The sequence below is a fragment of the Rattus norvegicus genome, chromosome 10 (assembly GCF_036323735.1).
Source record: "Rattus norvegicus strain BN/NHsdMcwi chromosome 10, GRCr8, whole genome shotgun sequence".
NCBI lineage: Eukaryota > Metazoa > Chordata > Mammalia > Rodentia > Muridae > Rattus > Rattus norvegicus.
In genome coordinates, this window is record NC_086028.1 from 2510380 (window position 1) to 2534000 (window position 23621).

At 43.7% G+C, this 23621-nt stretch overlaps 2 protein-coding genes across 18 annotated transcripts in view; one reads left to right on the forward strand and one right to left on the reverse strand.

The window, feature by feature from the left end:
* Mpv17l (MPV17 mitochondrial inner membrane protein like) overlaps nucleotides 1-22069 on the reverse strand; it is a 36844-nt gene extending 14775 nt beyond the window's left edge. For 2 of the 11 annotated variants that reach the window (XR_010055116.1, XR_010055115.1), the window contains exons 1-3: nucleotides 4048-4414; nucleotides 2871-2927; nucleotides 616-686 (exon numbers count right to left, since the gene is read on the reverse strand). Coding sequence is in view for 8 of the 11 variants with exons in the window: in XM_008767467.4 (XP_008765689.1) it covers nucleotides 616-686; nucleotides 4048-4357 (381 nt within the window). In the remaining 3 variants the exon portion in view is untranslated. Of the gene's footprint in view, nucleotides 1-615; nucleotides 687-2870; nucleotides 2928-4047; nucleotides 4415-21943 lie in introns of those variants that run through there. The other 9 variants (XM_008767468.4, NM_001402079.1, XM_063268244.1 and 6 more) reach the window with 8 other exon arrangements.
* Pdxdc1 (pyridoxal-dependent decarboxylase domain containing 1) overlaps nucleotides 18610-23621 on the forward strand; it is a 91681-nt gene continuing 86669 nt past the window's right edge. For 2 of the 7 annotated variants that reach the window (XM_039086236.2, XM_063269268.1), the window contains exon 1: nucleotides 18610-21852. Coding sequence is in view for 5 of the 7 variants with exons in the window: in XM_006245708.5 (XP_006245770.2) it covers nucleotides 22302-22469 (168 nt within the window). In the remaining 2 variants the exon portion in view is untranslated. Of the gene's footprint in view, nucleotides 22470-23621 lie in introns of all 7 variants that reach the window. The other 5 variants (XM_039086238.2, XM_063269267.1, XM_006245705.5 and 2 more) reach the window with 4 other exon arrangements.

Below are 23621 nucleotides of genomic sequence, written 5' to 3' on the forward strand. Positions count from 1 at the left end.
GTAAAGGAGCTTACTGCTAAGTCTAATTACCTGAGTTCAACCCTAGAATCCTCACAGTGGAAGAAGAGACTTCCCACAAGTTGCCCTTTGATCACCACACTCCCAAGTCCCTATTCCACTAAATAAATACTGTTATTAATTTTAAAAAGCTAGGGAGCTAGGCACCATGACATAAGTCTGTAATCAGCTCTTTGGAGGTGGAAACAGGCAGGAGAATCAAGAGTTCAAGGCTGGCTTGGATTAAATGAAACCTATCTCAAAGCATGCAAACTCAGGGCAAGCATGGAACTCAGTGGTAATTAGGCATTGTAAAAAGAGTTGCATCAAAGTTCTCCTTTTTTAAAAATCATATTCATTCATGTGAGTGTATGTCTGTCTGTCTGTCTATGCACTCACTTGATAACATGCTCATGCATGCAGACCACAGAAAGTACATGGAGTTCAGGAACAACTGTGAGAGTCAGTTCTCTCCTATCACCATGTAGACCACAGGGATAGAACTTAGGTCCTCAGGTTTGGCAGTAAACTAGGCCTTCTTGCCAGCACCCGAAATAAGTATTCTTTAAGTTTAAAATATTTAAAAGATATGGTTATATTTTCAGAAGCCTGTCTTACCTTATATGTATTCCAGAATTTCTGCCTCAGGTCCAAAAATATGTCATCCTTTCCCTGGAGAATGCTCATACCTGTTTACAAAAACACACCCAAAGGAAGCAGGAATAATTTCTGTGTAACCATTTGTGTTGAGATTTCACATTCTAACAGCATTCAAGCACATCAAATTTCAGTCATGACAAGTCGCTGTTGACCCAACAGGAAAACGAGAATATCTCTATTTTAAAACTAACATTTAATGGAACACCAAATAGGACGTGAGAATAGCCAGGTATAAAAGGTACAGCAGAATGATTCTAAATGAAGAAGTCACAAAACGCAAGCTAATACTAGCATTGGATAATGAGGTTGTTGGTGACTTCCTTGTTTATGTTTTGTTTTATATCTATCTACCTGTCATCTATCTGCCTGTCTGTCTGTCTGTCTGTCCGTCCGTCCGTCCGTCCATCCATCCATCCATCCATCCATCCATCTATCTATCTATCTATCTATCTATCTATCTATCTATCTACCTATCTATCAATGGTGTGTGCTTTCGCTTGTCACTGAGTGTGGCTGTCAGAGAACAGTTTGCTAGGTCAGTCCTCTCTTCCCATCGTGTGGGTCTCAAGGGCCATCTTAGGCTGTCAGGCTTGCCAGCAAGTGCCTTTACACACTGAGCCATCTTTCTGTCTCCTTATTTGTTTTTGTTTTTTAAGTATTTAAAAATGTTTTATATTTATGTTATATATTTGACTGTTTTTGCTCATATAGATGGCTGTCCACCACAGTGTTGTGGATGGTTGTGAACTGCTGGGAATTGAATCCTGTTCTTTTACAAGAACAAGTGTTCTTAACTACCAAGCCATCTCTCCAACGCTTTCTTTTGTTGCCCTCTGTATGACTCTGGCTGCCTTGGACTCACTGTGAAGACCAGGCTGGCCTCAGACTCACAGAGATCTTCCTCTGGTTACCTCCCAAGGGCTGAGACTGCAGGTAGGAAGCACTATGCCCAGCTCCATGTTGCTGGAAGTGGAACCCAGTTGCTAAAAAAGAACTTTGACAACAAAGTTGCCGCCCAGCTCTCAGTTTTGAGAAAAAAAAATAATCTTTTTCCACTTTCTTCTTCCTTTCTTTTGTTCTTTTCCTTTTTTGTTTGTTTGGGGTTTTGTTTTGTTTTGTTTTATGCTGAGATTAAACTCAGGGTCCAAGCATGGTAAACCTACCCTCTACTGCTGAGCTACACTGCCACTCTCCCACACTAATTTCATTCCTTTAAAAAAAATAAAAACAAAGCTTTCTGAGCTGATAGCACTCCTGCAAACATGATGAACATTCCTAAGACTTGCCCGACATTCTGTAAGAAATGTGGAAAGCGGCAACTCCACAAGGTGATACAGGACAAGAGGACCTAACTTGTGCCAGTCCTCACCTACACATATCGTTTGACCCTCCTAAAATTCACTGAGATGAGAAATGTTAAAAGGAGGAAAAGACAGCTAGCTAGTCACGTGGCCCTTTAAAATTAGCAATCAAGAGGCTGAAGCAGGAGGAGCACCATGAGTTCGAGGCCAGACTATACTATACATCATAACTTTTGTCTAAAAATAAAGCGTTCAGGGAGGCTAATAGCAAGAACCTGCCCAGGCGTCCCATTCCTTAATCCATCATTTCTCAAGGCAGGCCTGGCACAGGGCAACACCCAACTACCAGTTTTCAAGTAGCCATCTTAAATTCCAGCTCACACACGCATGTTCCCCTTAAATTCCAGCTCACACGCCCATGTTCCCCTTCATGAGGCAGAGTACACTGAACCAGAAATCCAACAGTAAGACACAGCAAAAATCTAGGCAGATGATATATCAGAAGGCCTCAGGCCTTCGTCATAGGCATCCCCACCCTCCCGGGACATCACTGTTTTCTAGTCACAGAGTGATCATACATGCAATTACTATGTATATTGAGATGAAGCACATGGCTAAAAGCCTGGCTCATGCTATCTTCTGGTGAACTTCCAAACCTCCATGCCTCCATGCCTATCTAACATGGGAATTGTAAGAGTATCCACCAAAGTGGTCGCTCAAAGATTAAGTAGAAATCTAGCCCATCAAGTCTTAGTTCCTGGCTCCTAACCAATTCCCCGCTGTACCGAGCTACAGTAAGTATTGGGATGTGTTTGCAAAGCTGGCTGGGAGATGACACGAGAGAACAAGGCACAGAGCTTGGGCAAATCAGAAGTCTCTTGCTCTCTGGTTGTCTATTCTAACTTCACTGACCTTCTTAGCCGTGGCATTAGCTGAGACTATAACAGGCCACCAGGTCTTTGATGTTTCCTGTGGGTTACAGAAGGGAAGGAAGTGATCACAAACTCCCTAAAATATCTCCCAGAGGAGGGTAAGTTTCTTCCAGATGGTTTGCCTACCCTCATTCGGTTTCAGAAGACAGTAATAAGCTGAGCCTCGTGGGGTGAGATTGTCATCTCAGCAACTGGGAAGGCTTAAGTGAGAGAATCACAAGCTCAGGCTGCAAGGCCAGCCTGAACAATTTAGTAAGCCCCTGTCTCAGGATTAAAAACAAACTAAGGACTGCAAATATAATTCAGTTATCACAGCTTTAGGCTCAGTTGTTGGTGATATACCATCCCCAATGCCAAAGTCAGGTTCCGTCCCTGGAGAAGACTCTCCAAACGTGGAGTGGCCCTCCCCAATTGTCACTGCCTTTTAGGACATAGAAATTGCTAAGGAGAGAAGAACCATGAGACCTTTTGCTGTTTTCAGTAAACCAGGCAGTAAAGATTCCCAAAGCCAGCCCATCCAGCTCAGTGTGAAAACAGCTCCCTCATGGGTAGACAAGCCCCTTTCATTCTCCGTGTGACACCCCCCCCCCCCCACACACACACACTCAGGGAAATCTTGTTGCCCAAGCTAGACTAAGACCCTGGAAATGACTTTTCTATAATCACAGATTCTACCCACTTGGCCCCCAGAGTCACTGATCCCACATTTTTGGATTGATGTGTTGGCCGCAGAGCCTCAGGTGTGGCTTTTCCCAGAACAGGTGGAGTCCAGGGATGTAGCTGCTATGGGACTAAGCTAGAGTCTCTTGAATATGCCTCTTTCTGGAGGAAAAGAGACACTCCCTTCCCCTTCTAAACTCTGCCAAGCTCAGTCTCTCAGCGCTGGCACCAGCCCTCTGAATCCCTGGCACATGGGATCTCCAGTTCCCCGGGCAGCGGCTCCCAAATTCTTCCTCACGGAAACCTCAAGTCCCCTAATGTCCAGACCTCTGGTCACTGCTTCAGGATTTCCTTCCAGTCTTAGTTCCTGGGCCACAGAGTTGTCACCTCCTGCCTCAACCCCTGTGGCTTCACATCTCTTGTCTCCCGGTTCCCTGCTCCACAGTCCCCACCCGAGCCTCCTGCCGGGCCTCCAGTGCCCCGCCCCGGCTCCTCACCGACGTAGAAGGCAGAGAGGGCTACTGGCCCTCCGACAGTCTGATCGCATAGCACCTTGGCCAGGACTGTGCGCGGCGCGCGGCCTGGCAGCGCGCGCTCCAACAGGCGCAGCCACATGTAGTTGAAGTTTCCGTGGAAAGTCAGGGCCAGAGTGGCCACTCGCCGCGTCTGGCGCCAATCGGCTGGGCCGCCCCTTAGTCGCTGCTGCAGAGCATCACCGGCTGAGAAGAGCCCGGCGTAGAGCAGCACGTTAGTGGGCCACGGATAGCGCCGCGCCGCCCGTGGAAACGCGCGCCACCAGTTCGCCATACCCGTCCCGGGTACCCTCCGCGCGTGCACACCTAGCTGCACTGCAGGCTCCAGAACGATTGGATGCCCCTGTGCACACCCACCCGCGCGTCCAATCCAGTGATAGCTGGCCACCGAGAGGGCGGAGCCTCTGTGATGTGCTGCGTCCAAAGGGATCTGCCAATTTCCATGAAATCCTCAGGAGGAGGAGAGACACTCAGATAGAAAACAGATCTGTCATTCCCAAAGGCCGTGCATTGTAAGAACAGGGAGTGGCAGCCACCTGGGCATTGGAGATAGCCGCACGACTTTATGAATATGCCAAATGGATCCTACACTTTAAAATCCGGTTTGTTTGTTTGAGACATGGTCTCACCTGTTCCAGGCTGAGCCCTGACTCCCTATGGAGCTGAGAATGACCTAGAACTCCCATCCTCCTACCTCCATCTCCCAAATTCTGGGATTACAGATTTGTGCCATTGGTTCTATAATTTAAAGTGGTAAATTTTGTGAGACTTAAACCCTGTCTCTAAAGATGAGGACGCTCCGAAGGCCCTGGCTTCAGTTCCTCATTACTGCAATAAAAAGTAAGAAAGAAAGCTAGGTCAGCTATCAAAGTGACAATGTAGTGGAGATGCTGGCATACCGAGAATTCATTCTTTTAGCACACAATACATCATCTTCCTGTGTCACTATGGGCCAAATGTCAGAAGTGAAGCTGAGGCCATTCATGAATGAAGTAATGCTGGATGTGCCTATTCTGCCCTCCAGCCTGTGTCTCAGTGACCCCTGAAACCCAAACAAGCTTGCAGATCCATGGTAGCAATTCCAGAAGCAAGGGTCAGTGAGCATTTGGGGAGCAGGTAGAAGCTTTGACCCTGTGCAACTCATTTTCTCCATGTCTTTTTCTCCCTTTCCCTCCTTCCACCCTCTCTCATCCAACACTCGCCTCTGTCTTCTGTTTGTTCACTATATTTGTTTTTCCTAAATCTAGTACCTTTAAAAGGATATTTTTCTATTTCTTTTTAAAGATTTATTTATTTTTTACTTAATGTATATGTGGGTGTTTTGTCTGTATATCACTTACCATACTAAATGTCCACAGAGTTACATGCCATCGTTAGCTGTCATGTGAGTGCTGGGAATCAAACCTGGGTCCTCTGGAAGAGCAGCCAGTGCTCTTAACCACTGAGCCATCTCTCCAGCCCTTTTTATTCACTGTGTGTATGTGTGTGTATTTGTGTGTGTGTTTGTTTGTGTGTATTTATGTGTGTATGAGTGTGTGTATTTGTGTGTGTATGTGTGTATTTGTGTGTATTTGTTTGTGTGTATTTGTGTGTGCATATGTGTGTGTATTTATGTGTGTGTGTTTGTATTTGTGTGTGTGTATGAGTGTGTGTATTTGTGTGTGTATCTCTGTGTGTGTGTGTGTGTGTGTGTGTGTGTGTGTGTTAGAGAGAAGTGATAGGGATCAGAGGACAATTTTCATTTCTCTTTCCACTATGTAAAGTCCTGGGGACTGAATTCAGGTTGCCAGGTTACTAAACCCAGTGCTTGAATTTTGAAATAAATTCAGACCTGGGGAAAATGTAGAAAAATTACACAAAGGAAGCGGATGTGATGACAGACCCTCTCATCCTTGCACTTGGAAGGGTGGAGTGCTGAGGCAAATTGTCCAGAGTTTAAGACAAATTGCCCACTCTAGGCTACAAAACAAGACCCTCTCTCAAAAAACAAAAGCAAGAAAACAAACAAAAATATACAAAGAATTCCCGTATAATCTTGTTCACTTGTTCTGTTTTGTTTTGTTTGAGTCAGAGCTCACATAGCCCAGCCTAGCCTCAAATTCCTAATCCTCCTTCTGCTTCCTAAGAGCTAAGGTTACAGGCGTGGGCCACAGTCCTCAGCTACCGTATGCTCTTTGCTTGCTCCTTCCCAAGTGTGGCATCTTACGTAAGCATGGTATGATTATCAAAACAAGGAAAAACACAGGGAGGTAATACAATCACCCAGTTTACATGCCAATCTTACTTAAGTTGATACGGTAAGTCACTTTCTCTCATCCAACAACCAAACCTGGGCTGCTGTAGTGTTTTCCTTAGGTTTCCAACCTGAACCATAGACCAGTTCTTTCAAGGATTGTTGCTAATAATGTTATTTTTCATAAGCTGAATTGTCTCCTATCATAATTTATACATTGAGGCCCTAATTTTGGTTCTTCAGAATGTGACTGTATTTGGAGACCTTAAAGAAATGATTCAGTTAAATTGAGGTCCTGAGTTAGGCAATACAGTCTGTATGGTTCCTTTATGAGAGGAAACAGATGCAGGAAGAGATACCATGGCAGATTCACGTACAAGAGAAACTAGGGGTGAGGACATTATAAGAAGTTAACTAGCTACTTGGACTGCTTGTGGTGTCCTTGCTTGTATTTCTAAGTGGAGATGGAGATGTAACAGTCAAGGGATCGGTCGACACCTCTGTCTCCTGCGCAGGATACGTGTCAACCCAGAGATCCTCGTAATAGATCTCCGTAATAAACCTCGCCTTTGCTTATTACATCCAAAAAAAAAAAAAAAACAGTCAAGGGGTCAAGATTATTCCCAACTATTCAGTGAATCTGAGGCAAGCCTGGACTATAAAGACTCTGATTTTATAAACCAAACTGAGGGGCAGCAAGGACATGACTTCAGTCTCGAGAATACATGTGGCAGACTCCTACAAAGTGTCCTATGACCTTCCTACATGCCATGTGCTCTTATATACAAATATTCACACAGAAACAAGGCACAGACACAGAGAGGCAGGGAGTAAAAATTAAAAAGGAAGGAGGACATTGGGGAGAGGAAAACTGCAGGGTGAGGGAGAAGAAGAGGGTAGCAATCTGCATCTATAGGCTGAAGAAAGAGGAGTCAGAATAGAACTGGCCTGACCTTCCTGAATTGTTAAAAAAATGTGTTTCTATTGCCCCTAGTCTGTAATATTATTATCACAGTGTACACACACTAATATATCCTTCCTCTCCAGTCTCTGGGATTCGGCCAGTGCCTGTGCGCTTTTGCTGTGCCTGTTTCGTGAACCCCAAAAGACCAGCAAGGAGTAGATTCCGATGCAATCGCACTAGGGTCTCTTTATTATAAGCTGGAGCTTGGGCTTACTCACCACTGACCCTGATGCTGCAGGACAGGCTGGTGAAGCAACTCTGAGCTCTCAGAGGGACAAGGTTTTATAGAAAATGGCAATCAAGCAAAGGGGTTTCCAGTCTGGCAAGCATCCAATTGAATGACTATTGTAAGCCGACAGGTAAGTGCTCTGAAGCAAAACCATGAACAATCACAGTTTAAAAGTATATCTGAGGGCTCAGTGGTTAAGAGCACTGACTGCTCTTTCAGAGGTCCTGAGTGCAAATCCCAGCAACCACATGCCCTCGTCTGGTGTGTCTGAAGACAGCTACAGCATACTCATATAAATAAATAAATAAGTTTGTACAATAAATCTGTAAAAAAAAAAAGTACATCTGAAACAAGCAGACTAATCTTTGATTGACAGTTGCTAGAAAGTAACTAGGAAGTAACCCTGGGGTATGGGCCAAGGACAAGCCATGGTATTCTTCCTAGTACTTCGGTTCAGCTATAGGTCCTCTTAAGATGGAGGCTGGTCCCAAGATGGAGTAGGTTTTCCTCTCACTTTGACTTTCCATGCTGCCCACATACCAGTTTCTAGGGGACTAATTGCTCTGCCACTGATCCCAAGTGAAACTGACAAATTTTTCCTAGCTAGGCAAGCTTCTAACTCAACAAAATATCTGTTTATTAATTATACCCTGTCTTAGTTAAGATCTTTATTGCTGTGATGAAACACCAGGACCAAAAAGCAAGTTGCAAAAGAAAGGTTTATTGGACTTATAGTTCCACTGTAGTCCAGCACTGAAGGAAGCCAGGACTGGAAACCTGGAGCTGATGCAGAGGCCATTGACGGGTGGTGCTTACTGGCTTCTCATGGCTTGCTCATCTTGCTTTCTTATAGAACACAGGACCACCAGCTCAGAAATGGCCCAACCCACGATGGACTGGGCCCTCCCCTATCAATCACTAAGAAAATGCCTTGCAAGCTTGCCTATAGCCCCATCTTATGGAGGCATTTTCTCAGTCAAGCTGAGAAATCCTTTTAGATGACACTAGCTTGTGTCAAGTTGACAAAAAAACTAGCCAGGACATACCCTTTCTCTGATTACGATTTTCTGATCTTGCTGTAACAATTTACAAATAATAATTAAATGATGTAAAGCAAATTTGTTGCTTTCAAGTTCCATTCCCAGAGCTGGTAATATTAACACTTGGGAATTTCAGCACCAGGGAGGTAAAAGCAGGGGGAATAGAAAGCCAAGGTTAGCTGGTAGTGTTAGGACACACCTTTAATCTCAGCACTCAGGAGGCAGAGGTAGGCAGATCTCTGTAAGTTTGAGGCCAGCCTGGTCTACAGAGCTAGTTCCAGGATAGTTGAGGCTACACAAAGAAACTGTCTCAAAAAAAAAAAAAAAAGAAAGAAAGAAAAGAAAAAGAAAAAGAAAAGAAAATTCAAAGTTATTCTTGGTTGTATAAAAGTTTCAAGACTAGCCTGGGCTACATAAAACTCTGTCTCCAGGAATAAATAAACAAACAATAAACTTTTTTTTTTAGTGGAGATAACAAACTCTCAGGTCCTGAGGATTAAGATGTCTTTATTCAGCCCACTATATCCCTGCTTTCGTGTGTCTTCTCTGATCTCAATAGAAACTCATTGTTTGATCTGAAATTGCACTTCCTATTTCTCAATATGTACAGCACATACAGATTAGAACTGAGTTCAGATGTGCTTACTAATTTTTTGATGTTTCATCATAGCAATAGTAACCCAAACTAAGACACATTGGCACCAGGATTGGAGTAATCTATGACAGACCTGACCATGTTGCTTTGGGGAAGGTTGTTTAAAGACTTTGGAACATTGGGCTAGAAGCGCCATCAAGTGTTGAGAGCTCAGCAAACTGTTCTGTAGGAGCTTAGATGAGTGTTGAAAGCCGTGCAGATGATGGAGGCCTAGTTTGTGGAGTTCAGAAGCAAGCAAAGACTCTACTGGACCATTTGTGTGAAGAAATCTGTGTTTTCTGGTCAGCTGGAACTAAAGAGTCAGCTGTGATTAGCAAGCAACCAGAACTGCTAAGGTAAAACCTTCGTTTCTTTGGGTCTGTTAGGGTCCAGGAGTCACCTTACAAACCACAAAAACACCAATCTCAATCAGACAGGGCTAATTTATTGAGCACATGCCCCAGGACTGATTGATCAGGGCCATGGTTCAGACTTAGGAGCTGAACTGTGACATTAAATCAAGAGCCAATAGAACTTTGTAAGCCTAAAATCTATAAACATGTGTGCTAAATTATTCTACCTATCAGGATCTAAGTATACAGAATTTCCTTAGAAACATGTCTTTGTTGTGTACTTATCCAACTCACATTGGTTGGGGTATTCAGCTATGACAAGGGACTTACCTTGCTTAACATTCATATCTTAACTTGCCAACCAGGATGTCAGTTACCAGGGAGGTCTTGGGAACGTATTTACTCAACCCCTACTTAAAAGGAAAGTCCTATTTCAAATAGTTTCTTATGTTAGTGCAAGTAAGTGTCTTTCTCATGTTGGGGTCCATCCCAGGGACAGCTTATAAAAGCAAATACCATAAAAGCTTATTCACAGGTGCAGGAAGTGTGCTAGATGGTTGGTTTGGGTCTAAGATTATTGTGGGTCACTATACAAAGCAGTTCTATTGATTTCTATTGTGATTGGGTTCCAAGGACACAAGACATAACAGAATATTTAATCAACTTGGGCATGAGAAATTTTCCTAGACAACATATGAGAAAGTTTCTTTACAATATTAGTAATAGCACAAAATGGCAGGCTATATAGGTAATAGTTATCTAGGCCTTGACAGTTTACCTAGAACTTGACATGCCATCTAGGCCTAATATTTTACCTAGGCTTTAATAGAGACAATAGATGCTGATCATCTGGGGCTGAATAATCAGCTATCATTAAGAAGAGGTCATCGTCATGTCAGTGGAGAGCCTGAAAGGCACAAGAGTCAGGACAGATGTTCTACAAACTCTGACAGCTGCCAGATGCCAGACCAGCCTACCACACCAAGCAAAACTATCAATCCCTGCTGACAAAGAAAGAATCACGTTTCACAATAAAACCAAATGTAAGCAAAATATGTCTACCAATCCAGCTCTACAGAAGGCACTAGAAGGAAATTTCAGTCTTACAAGATGATCTCACAACAATAATCAATAGAGGGACAAAGAAAAACAAACCATAACAACAAAATAACAGGAATCAATAAACACTGATAACTCTCGATGTTAATGGATCAATTTTCCAATAAAAAGACATACAATAACAGACTGGATTGAAAATCCAGATCCACGTGAAATAAATGGTAGCTAGCTCAGTGACCTACATTTGGAAATGTACAAAGAGTGAGAAATATTGCAGTACTCAGTCCTAAACAGTATGTTTTTACCAAGCCCTCCCCTCAGTGCTCAGGGACCTATGCAGAGGAGGAGATTTGAAGTACCAGAGGTCACAAATGACTCCAATGAAACAGTGTCCTCCAGATACAACAGGACTGACACACGTATGAACTCACAGAGACTGGCAGCATGCACAGGGCCTGCACTAGTTCAAGTGTGGGGAGGAGAAGTGGATATGGTTTCCATCTCTAATCAAAAGGTTATCTCCAGGGGCTGGAGAGATGGCTCAGTGGTTAAGAGCACAGACTGCTCTCCCAGAGATCCTGAGTTCAAATCCCAGCAACCACATAGTGGCTCACAACCATCTGTAATGGGAATCACCCTTTTCTGGTGTGTCTGAAGACAGCTTACAGTGTGCTTGTATATGATAGATAATAAATAAATATCTTTAAAAACGTTTAAAAAAAAAGAAGAGGTCATCGTCATTGAGGTGTTGGAGTCAGCACATGCAAGCTATGTTCAGAGTGGCCAAGGTTGTACCTTGTGCTGGCAACCAAACTTGATCATATGTAAGTCTACCAGATGTAATTGGGTTTGAAGGTATGAAGGGGCCATGAAGAACTCTGAGGTTTGGCATTCTAAGAACCCAGGAGAAGGCAATGGTGAAGGAATAGGAAGAATAGCAGTGGAAGCCCCAAGATTGAAGGGGTTAGGGGAAAAAGTTGAGGTTTTACATGATGAAGAGAGCCCAAGAGAGACTATCTGTGAAAGTGCAACCCAGTTGAGGCAGAAGACCCCAGCATTTGGAGATGCCAGTACTAGGGGAAGACCACCAAGAACAGTAGCAGCCAGAATGGAACCTGCCCAAGTTCAGAACATAGATTGTGTGTACTGCAGAGGGTGGAGCTAAAGAAGTGACCAGGGCACCTTGGAGCAGCCCAGATGATGCTGACTGAATTCCAGATACTGGATATTAAATTAGTTATACTATGGGAGTGTGATTTTGTTCTGTTCAATTGTGACTGTGCCCTGGTTTTTCCCTCTTTAAATTAGAAATGATTTAACATATTTTTGATTTTATAGGAGTCTGTGATTGAGAGACTTTGAATTTGTTTTCTCTTTCTTCTTTTCTTTTTTTATTGGATTGTTTAATTTACATTTTAAATGTTATTCTCTTTCCGGATTTCCTGGACATAGCCCCCTATCCCATCCACCACCTCTTCTTCTATAAGGGTGTTACCCGCGCCATGCACCTGCCTCCCCGACCCTCCTACATTCCCCTACACTGGGGGTCCAACCTTGGCAGGAGCAAGGGCTTCTCCTTCCATTGGTGCTCCTGAAGAAGTAAAGTTTCATAGATGTGAAAAACAACGCTGTAAAAAACAAGGTTCTGGGGGCTGGGGATTTAGCTCAGTGGTAGAGTGCTTACCTAGGAAGCGCAAGGCCCTGGGTTCTGTCCCCAGCTCCGAAAAAAAGAACCAAAAAAAAAAAAAAAACAAAAAACAAACAAGGTTCTGAGAAATACATCTGACATCAGGTTGCCTAATGATATGACAAAGTTTTGGTGGTCAAGATGTTGAGTCAGAATAACCAGGCTAAGATCAGCCAAAATAATAACTGTTCTCAGAAAAACTCCCTACCCTTCCCTGTGGTAAATCCCAGGAACAACCACAAGATGTCATCCTGACCCTGCCCGAACACCCAGTTCCTCCACCCTTCTAAGAGACTGCAACTTAGCCCTTTCCCAGTGACTTTCCAAGGTCAGGTACAGAGCTGGATGAAGAAATTGACTAAGTCAAGAACAGCCCCTTAAGCAGGCTAACCAATGCCTGACACGATTCTTTGTCTTGTGTTCCACCAATGAGAATAAGCCAGCTAGCCCTGTTACTGAGGTCTGCCCTCTGTAGAGTATAAAAGATAATGTGCTTTTTTTGAGTTCGGGATTGCCTCTCCCTGCATGGATGAGCAACCCCAACTACATGGATCAGTAAACCTTTTGCCATTGTATCAATCTCTTCATCAAGCTGTGTTCTGGGTTGTGTTCCTGAACTAAGACCACCTCGGGGGTCTTACAACGCCCCAAAAAGCCATCGTCTGCTACATATGCAGTTGGAGCCATGGGTTAGTCCATGCATAGTCTGTGGGTTTTGGTTTAGTCCCTGGGAGCTCTGGTTGATTGCCATTGTTGTTCTTCTGGGGTTGCAAGAACCTTCAGTTCTTTCAATCCTTTCTCTAATTCCTCCAATGGGGGTCCTGTTTTCAGTTCAGTGGTTTGCTGCTAGCATATGCTTCTGTATTTGATATACTCTGGCTGTGTCTTTCAGGAGACATCCTGTTCCTGTCAACATGCACTTCTTAGCTTCATCAATCTTATCTAGTCTTGGTAACTGTATATAAATGGGCCACATGTGGGACTGGCTAGGAATGGCCGTTCCTTCAATCTCTGCTCCAAACTTTGCCCTAATATCACCTCCTATGAATATTTTTGTTCCCCCATTTAAGAAGGAGTGAAGCATCTGCACTTTGGTCATCCTTCTTCTTGAGCTTCGTGTAGTCTGTGGAATGTATCTTGGGTTATTTGAGCTTTTGGGCTAATATCCACTAATTGGTGAGTGCATACCTTGTGTGGCTTTCTGTGATTGGATTACCTCACTCAGGATGATATTTTCTAGTTCACTCCATTTGCCTATGAATTTCATGAAGTCATTGTTTTTGATAACTGAGTAGTACTCCATTGTGTAGATGTGCCATATTTTTTATATCCATTCCTCTGTTGAAAGACAACTGGGTGCTTTCCAGCTTCTGGCTATTATAAATAAGACTGATATAAACATAATAGAGCATGATTCTTTGTTGTATGTTGGAGTATCTTGTGGGTATATGCCAAGAAGAGGTGCAGCTGGGTCCTCAGATAGTGCAATGTCTAATTTTCTGAGGAAACTCCAGACTGATTTCCAGAGTGGTTGTACCAGTTTGGAATGGAGGAGTGTTCCCTTTCTCCACATCCTCACCAGCATCTTTTGTCACTTGAGTTTTTGACCTTAGCCATACTGACTGCTGTGAGGTGGAATCTCGGGGTTGTTTTGATTTGCATTTCCCTTATGACTAAGGATGCTTTAGATGCTTCTCAGTCATTCAATATTCCTCAGCTGAGAATTCTTTATTTAGCTCTGTACCTCATATTTTAAATAGGGTTATTTGGCTCTCTGGAGTCTAACTTCTTGAGTTCTTTGTATATTTTGGATATTAGCACTCTATCAGATGTAGGATTGGTAAAGATCTTTTCCCAAACTGTTGGTTGTGATTTTGTCCTAAATGACAGTGTCCTTTGCCTTACAGTTTTATGAGAACCATTTGCCCATTTTTTTCCCTCCACCTTTATTAACTTGGGTATTTCTTATTTACATTTCAATTGTTATTCCCTTTCCTGGTTTCCTGGCAAACATCCCCCTAACCTCTCTCCCTCCCCTTAAATATGGGAGTTCCCCTCCCCATCCTCCACCCATTATCGACCCCCTCCCAACAATCATGCTCACTGGGGGTTCAGTCTTGGCAGGAACAAGGCTTCCCCTTCCTCTGGTACTCTTACAAGGCTATTCATTACTACCTATACAGTTGGAGCCCAGGGTCGGTCCATGTATAGTCTTTGGGTAGTGGCTTAGTCCCTGGAAGCTCTGGTTGTTTGGCATTGTTGTTCATATAGGGTCTCAAGCCCGTTCAAGCTCTTCCAGTCCTTTTTCTGATTCCTTCAACCGGAGTCCCGTTCTCATTTTAGTGGTTTGCTGCTGGTATTCGCCTCTGTATTTGCTGTATTCTGGCTGTATCTCTCAGGAGAGCTCTACATCTGGTTCCTGTCAGCCTGCACTTCTTTGCTTCATCCATCTTGTCTAATTGGGTGGCTGTATATGTATGGGCCACATGTGGGTCAGGCTCTGAATGGGCGTTCCTTCGGCTGTCTCGCGCCCAATGTCCCGCCAGCAAGAACGACGCGCGGCAACAGAATTCTTCTGCGAGCAAGCCTTTACTGTGTTACAGCTCTTCTTAGTGTTACAGCTCTTCTCAGTGTTACAGCTTTTCTTAGTGTTACAGCTCTCTTGAACAGGGACCCCGAGCAGCAAAGTCGCTCGCCTTATATACACAACAGTATGCTAATTATCTCTCAGGGATTGGTGGGGCATGGATCACCCCACTATCACCCCACTACTTGTCCTCCAGGGATTGGCGGAGAATGAATCACCCCATTAGCATGGTACCGCCCCTCATTAGCATATTAACGGTCAACTAACACCTGGTGCATAAACCGCACATGTGCAATACCGCTGTTCACCACTAGAGGGAGCCCTAGCAAGGAGACAAGCCTGCACATGCGCAGTAAGTCGTTTATATCCAGACAAGGCTGGATGTTGGCGCCATCTTTGTTTCGCCGCGCCGCTCTCTACATTCGGCCTCTGCTCTAAACTTTGCCTCCCTATCCCCTCCCAAGGGTATTCTTGTTCCCCTTTTAAAGAAGGAGTGACGCATTCGTATTTTGGTCATCCTTCTTGAGTTTCACGTATTCTGTGCATCTAGGGTAATTTGAGCATTTGGGCTAACATCCACTTATAAATGAGTGCATACCATGTGTGTTTTTCTGTGATTGGGTTACCTCAGTCAGGATGATATTTTCCAGTTCCATCCGTTTGCCTATGAATTTCATAAAGTCATTGTTTTTCATAGCTGAGTAGTATTCCATTGTGTACATGTACCACATTTTCTGTATCCATTCTTCTGTTGAGGGGCATCTGGGTTTTTTCCAGCTTCTGGCTATTATAAATAAGGCTGCTATGAACATAGTGGAGCATGTGTCTTTGTTATATGTTAGGGCATCTTTTGGGTATATGCCCAAGAGAGGTATAGCTGGGTCCTCAGGTAGTTCAATGTCTAATTTTCTGAGGAACCTCCAGACTGATTTCCAGAATGGTTGTACCAGTCTGCAATCCCACCAAAAATGGAGGAGTGTTCATCTTTCTCCACATCCTCGCCAGCATCTGGTGTCACCTAAGTTTTTGATCTTAGCCATTCTGACTCTTGTGAGGTGGAATCTCAGGATTGTTTTGATATGCATTTCCCTTATGACTAAAGATGTTGAACACATCTTTAGGTGCTTCTCAGCCATTCGGCATTCCTCAGCTGTGAACCCCATTTTTTTAATAGGGTTATTTGTCTCCCTGTAGTCTAACTTCATGAGTTCTTTGTATATTTTGGATATGAGCCCTCTATCATTGTAGGATTGGTAAAGATCTTTTCCCAATCTGTTGGTTGCCATTTTGTCTTAACAACAGTGTCCTTTGCCTTACAGAAGCTTTGTAGTTTTATGAGATCCCATTTGTTGATTCTTGATCTTAGAGCATAAGCCATTGGTGTTTTGTTCAGGAAGTTTTCTCCAGTGCCCATGTGTTCGAGATGTTTTTCTTCTATTAGCTTGAGTGTATCTGGTTTGATATGGAGCTAAAGATATTTTTAGCCATTTTTATTTCTTCTTTTGAAAATTCTCTCTTCAGATACATAACCCTTTTTGTTGTTTGTTTCTTTGTTGTTTTTCAAGATAGTGTTTCTCTTTGTGTAATCCTGACTGCCCTGAAACACGTTCTGTAGATCAGTCTGACCTCTGATTCACAGACAAGTGCTGGGATCACAGGCATGTGCCACTACACCCAGCTATAGTCTATTTTTTAATTGAGCCATTTCTTCTTCTTCTTTTTTTTATTCTTTGGTTTCTTAGTTCTTTGTATATTCTGGATATTAATTCTCTATTGTATGTAGTGCTGGCAAAGAGTTTCTCTCATTCTGTGGACTTCCTCTTCATTGCACAGAATGCTTCCTTTATGTATTAGGGATTCTTTAAGGGAAGAGAACTGATAGAATGAACACACACACCAACCCACACACACACATACAATTTAATAGACTGGATTCCTGTTGTCTGAGTAGTCCAGCAATGGCTATCCTGACAGAAAAGTCAAGGATCTGGTAGCAGTTCAGTCTATGACACTGGACATCTCAGTGATCCCAATCTGCTGAAGAATGATATGGTCCAAATGGTTGAGCAGCCTGAACCTTTTGGAGAGCCTTCTCCTGTTCCTGACACCACACAAAGCTAGCATTTTTCCAAGTCACTTGGTATATGGTCAGCATAACACACTCAAATGAGGTATATGTTGTCTCCATAATCCAAATAAGCCCCTTGAATTTTGTTTGTTTTCCTATCCTCTGATGCACATATGCCTTTCCAACAAGTTGAAAGTGGTTGCTACCTCCTGCTTACTTAGTCAGATCGGCATGATGTCATCCAAGGAGTGGGCCAGTATGATCTTTTTTGGAAGAGATGGATGATCAAGATACCTTTGAACTAAATTATGACACAGGGCTTGAGGGTTAATAAACTCTTGAGGTAAAACTCTAAAAGTATATTGCTGGATTTGCCAGCTGTAGGCAAATTGCTTCATCTTCCTTGTGAAAAGGTACCCAGAGAAAGCATTTGCTAGATCAATAGCTCCATATCATACAGCAGGAGATGTACTAATCTGCTCAAGTAAGGACATCACATCTGACAAAGCAGCATCAATCAGTCACTAACCAAGCCAGCTCAGTCAATCAACAGGGTCTCAAGTGAAGGAATGAGGACTGAAAAAGAAGAAAAGCAATTAAACAAAATTATAACACGACTCTATCCCGTACTGAGGCTGAAGCAGCTTTATTTCTCTCTAGCCTGCTTTCATACATTCTAGGTATATCCAAAAAACATGGCCAGTTCTTAAAGACAAAGTAATCAAGTGAAGTAGTAAACAAGATCACATAAGATAGTGATTAAGTAAAGTAATAAGCAAAAGGATCTCCAAAGGTAATAATTAAGCAAAATAGTAAGCCAAGCCCCATGGTCACTGTTATTATCTAAGCCTGCTTCCTTGTCCAAGCCCAGTGACAAATGCCAAATTCCTAGAAGTGACACCAAAAGCTCTCAAAAAGTCACTGCTTGTTAACATTTTTTTAAAATTGTATTTTAAATGTTATACAATTTCCCAGTTTTTCCTACAGAAACCCACTATCCCATCACTCCCTGCTTCTAGGAGAGTCCTCCCTCACCCACTCACCCACTGCCTCCCACCTCCCCGCCTTGATATTCCCTTACACTGGGACATCAAACCTTCACAGGACCAAGGGCCTCTCCTCCCATTGATGCCTGAGAAGGTCATCCTCTGCTATATATTTGGATGAAGCCATAGGTCCATCCCTGTGTTCTCTTGAGATGGTGATTTAGTCCCTGGGAGCTCAGGGGATTCTGGTTGGTTGATATTGTGTTGTTCTTATGGGGTTGCAAACCCATTCAGCTACTTCAGTCCTTTCTCTAACTCCTCCATTGGGGACCCTATTCTCAGTTCAATGGTTGGCTATGAACATCTGCCTCTATATTTGTCATGTTCTGGCAGAGCCTCTTAGCAGACACCTATATCAGGCTCCTGACAGCATGCACTTCTTGGCATCAGCAATATTGTCTGGGTTTGGTGACTGTATATGGGATGCATCCCCATGTGGGACAGTCTCAGCTCTATACCTTGTCTCCGTATTTCCTCCTGTGAGTATTTTTGTTCCCCCTTCTAAGAAGGTCTAAAGCATCCACACTTTGGTCTTCCTTCTTCTTGAGCTTCATGTGGTTTGTGAACTGTATCTTGGGCATCCCAAGCTTTGGGGATAATATCTGTAAGTGCATACCATGTTTTTTGTTTTTTTTTTCATTGTGATTGGGTTACCTCACTTTCAACTGACTATCTGTAGACAAGCCTGCACTATGTTTTGGTTTTTTTTCTTTTTTAGATGTATTTTTATGTGTGTGAGTGCTTTGCCTGCATATATATTTGTGTAGCACATGCTTACCTGGTGTCTAAGAGGCCAGAAGAGGGTGTTGGATCCCAAGTAACTGGCGTTATAAATAATTGTGAGTTGCCATGTGGGTGCTGAAAATTCAACACAGGTCCTCTGACAGAACAAGTGCTCTTAACTGCTGAGCCATCTTTCTAACCCTGTAAAGCATTTTTAAAAATTATTGATTGAGGACCTACTCCATTATGAGCAATGTCAGTCATGAGCAGGTGGTCGTGGATGGTATAAAAAAGTAGGTTGAGCAAGCCATGGTGAACAAGAGCATACAGATTCCTGTCTGGCCTATAAAATGTAGGATTAAATAAATATTTTCCTCCTCAAATTGCATTTGATGATGGTCTTTGTTATAGCAACAGAAAGCAAATTAGAATGGTAGCTCTATAATATAACCTGATATAACTTAGTAAAACTCCAACTCTGTTCCAGGGCCTTCTATACTGCATATGAGCTTTATGATGTTTTTCTTTCCACTTCTGTCATTTTTATTGGTATTACATTGACTCTGTAAATTGCTTTTGGAAAGATGGTAATTTTTACAATATTAATCCATGAGCCTAAGAGACCTTTCCATCTTCTAGTATCTTCCTTAATTTCTTCAAAAATATAAAATTTTCATCTTTGAAAGATGTTGAAAAAGTCATAGGAAATCATTATTTTTTAAAAAATTTATTTATTTATTATATAAAAGTACACTGTAACTGTCTTCAGACACACCAGAAGAGGGCATCAGATCTCATTACAGAGCCACCATGCAGTTGGTTGCTGGGATTTTGAACTCAGGACCTTTGGAACAGCAGTCAGTGCTCTTAACCACTGAACCATCTCTCCAGCCTAGAAATCATACTATTTTTAAAGCTTACTTTAAAATGTGTGTATAATCACACACATATTTCCAGAAAGAGTGTCTGCACATGAGGTGATAATGCCATAAATTGTTTAAAGAAATCCCAGTGTCAAGAAGGGAAAGGGAAACATTTTGAGTTGTTGGTCAAGGGTATCTAAGAGACCTCCGAAACACTACAGGGTTTGTCACTGCTCTCGATCACCTTCAAGTTCTTTGCTTCCTTCTGGTTTACTCTTCAAGAAAAATCTCTTTTTAACATTTTATGTATTATTTTTATGCGTATGGGTGTTTTGCCTGCATGCACAGTGGAGGCCAGAAGGCGGCACTGGATTCCATTAGGACTTAAGATTATGAAAGTTGTGAGCTGCCATGTGGGTGTTAGGAGTTGAACCCTGCTCTTAACTGCTAAGCCACTTCTCCAACCCTCAAGAAAATTCTTAATTCAGTGTGATAGCTCACACCTATAACCCCAGCACTTGGGAAATGAGGATTGCTTCTAGTTCAAGGCAGTTTGGTCTACAAATGAATAGCAGGACAGCCAGGGATACATACTGAGACCCTATCTCAATAATACTAGTGATGTAAACATTTCACCATATACAAGCTATATGTCTGTAGAGGTTGAGTGTATTTGGGGGGTAGAGGTAGGATGTTGGTTGTTTCTCTGTGTAGACCAGACTAGCCTCGAACTCACAGAGCTCCACCTGCCTCTGCCTCCTAAATGCTAGGATTAAAGGCTGTGCCACCAGGCTCGGTTTGAATCTATTTTTTAACTACTTAGAGGTAACGTTACATTTATGAGCTTCTTTAAAAAAATCTATTACATTTTTACTTTGTGTGCTCTTGTGTGTGTGTGCATGTGTGCCACTGTCCATGTGCAGAGGCCAGAGGACAAAGCCAGAGTTGGTACTCTTTCCACTGTGAGTCTCGGGGATCAAACTCAAGGCCAGGCTTAGTGGTAGAGGTCTTTATCTCTTAAGCCATCTCTACAGCCTGTGCATTGTTGTTTGCTTGTTTTTATTTTGCTATTTGTTTAAAAAAGATATTTGTGAGTGTAGGAGTTGGTTCTCCCTATCCATCAGACTTAGTGGCAACCACCATTACCATCAAGCACCTTAACTCTGTTTTGTTTGAAGTCACCAAACCAAAATGGTTTGGAATACAGCATGTATTCTAGACTAGCCTCCAACTCATGAGGTAGGGGAGGGGGCATTTCTTGTACCTCTGCCTAAAACAAAAAAACAAAAACAAAAACAAAAAGTCTTCAATAATATTGAAGTGTTCAGAGTTGTAATGTAACTATCCATATTGATTGACAGTTATCTGAATACATAAGTGATAGAAACAAATATAAGAAAATGGCAACTAACCTAGCTAATGGGCACATGATTGTTCACTGCAATTCTTTTGTCCTTTCTAAAGGTTTGGAAAATTTCATAACACGTTGTTTTGTTCAAGCAGGAACACATTCAATTTTTCAGTCTTTGAGGGGCACCATTTCATCATTCCCCCCCCCCATTCACTAGAGAATCATTGATTTTCCTACTCTAAAGTAGCACACATGATTTCTTTGCTATTATTAACATAAGCAGGCCATTTATCCAAATGCAAAGTAGAGACCTCTCGCAGATAATTATTTCACTGACAACCCGACCCAAGCTTGGGGGACGATGCTGCGTAAGAAACAGGAGAGGGCAGGAATAGCTTTGTAGTTTTTAGCATCATCAGTCTTCTGTCCAGGAAGTTTCACTGACCGCAATGGTGGTAGATCCCATTTCAGCTACCCATCAGTAGATGAGCGAAGATAGGAAACAAATCCTGCAGGCTCTCACTAAAAAACCCACCACCCCCACCTAGCGGGAATAAAGCGGAGATAAGGCGGTGTACTGTCGGGCTGCAAGGAACTAAACCTAACACGGATAATAATGATTCCATATCAAAAGACTGTGATATAAAATAGAAAGGCAACAGACCTATTATTATCATTATTACCCATCCCCCGACAAGCCATCATTGTGACATGAGGGACGACGCCAGACCAGAGGCCTCAAATTCATCTGGACTTTTGAGGGAAGAGCTGACAGAAAAACATTCAGCTCTGACCAGCATCCCTTCCAAAGAGCAGCCACTTAAGAACCCAGCCTATCTCCCAATCCAACAACAACAACATAAAAATCCTAGAGCGCGAGGCAGCCACCATCCCGCGCATGCGCAAGTGGGCGCTGGCCTCAGGCTGCTGAGGTAAATTAACTACTCCGTTTCTGACAGGTGTTGACGGCCAAGGATTTGAAAGCCTGGCTCCAGACGTGCAGCTGAGTCGATACTATTTTACCTGGTGGATATCTCATTGTGATGGTCACCACAGGCTTATAGCAAAGTTGAGTTTGGACCGCTTTTTAGACTGGGTTTCCCCCGCGTGGTAGAGTTAGGACCGGCCAGCGTGACGTCCGAGTACGGAAGCCTGGAAGAGGCCCCGCCCCAGGAGACCCCGCCCACCCGACAGGTCTCGCCCCGCCTTCAGCAAGCCGCAGGATCCCTGCTGGCCGCGCTGCGGGGCAGCTCCTCCTCCTCTCCGCCCGGCCGGCTGCGGGCGCCGGGGACGTCAGCGCTGCCAGCGTGGAAGTCGCTGTGGGCCGCGGGAGGCGGAAGTAGTTCCCGGCACCGCGGGACCAACACCAAACGCCTCAGCTATGGACGCGTCCCTGGAGAAGGTCGGTACGGAGGGATCGGACGGCGCTGTGGTCCCAGGTCTCCGCTACCGGGGTGACTGGTTTCCCCGTGGGACTAAGGAATCTCGCTGGTGGAGGGCGTCCTGCCTGGGCCGGGCCACGTCACGGGTCCCGGTGGCTGAGGGGGAGGTGGGTCCGGTGCTGTCGGAACCGGCCTTGGCTTCCCGAGGGTCGGCGTGGAGCCGGGCCTGAACCCGCGCTGGTCCTGTAGGGTGACAGGAGCTATAGGTGTGGACCCCAGAAGCGCACGGGGAAAAGTCCGAGTTGTCGCGGAGGCCACTGCAAAGCCCCAGATGTCACAGTTGCTTTCCAAGTTAGACAAATTGTGAACTTTGGTGGGCATAGGAATCACCTGTGGACTTGGTTTTGCAGCCTCGGAACTGAAACTGGGATGGGCGGGAGCTCAGTTTGTTGAGTTTAACAAGTTTTCCCACGTGATTCCGGTGCTGTAGCTTGCAAACCCAGGCTAGAAGCCCTAGGATCCAGAACTGGTGAGTTTATTTGGAGGAGGAGGTGGTCCCCGCTGGTCTCACAACGTTTTGGATTCCTCTTTCTCAGAATCACCAGAGGCCTTTAGGTCAACTCCAACTCCATAGTAACCAGTGTCTACCCCTGTTCAACCCTTAGGGCAACAGCAACTTGATGGACCTGGCTGCCTACTCGGGCATGTTAAAATAGACTAATTGTTCCCACCCAAGGGCTGGCAATTGAGAACAAACAGGTCCTTGGGTTTCTTCATGGACCGTGCTTTCAGTGCCAGTCTTTTCTCTTTGTCCCTTCTTGAAATTCTGCTTATCCAGTCTGATGTAAAATCCTAGTTTTCCCCACAACTGAAATCAATCCTTGCTTTCATCCTTCCCACCAACCTTGCCCCCTTCTTCAATCTCTTCTTGTTCCACCCGCCTCCCTGGGTTTTGTAACCCTGGCTAGTCTGTATCTATATAGAGTAGGGTGACCCAAACTTAAAGTGATCCTTCTGCCTTTGCCTCCCAAACTGCTGGTTTTAGGGGACTGCACCATCATGCCTGGCTTGGAATAACTTTTCTCAGAGAAGCAGCTGCTGTAGTAATTTGTTCACTTGTCACTGGAGAGTCGAAAGCAGTAATTGTAGAAATTAAGCCAGATGTCTTCATGTGCACACAGTGGCATCTCTTGCTCCTCAGCTATTTAGTATAAATTGGGTGGAAAGCAATCAGAGAAAAAGATGGTTTTTTTCTTTTTTCTTTTTCTTGATTCTTCTGACTGACTAGCATAGTGTCTACTCTTTGGTACCATGAGCTT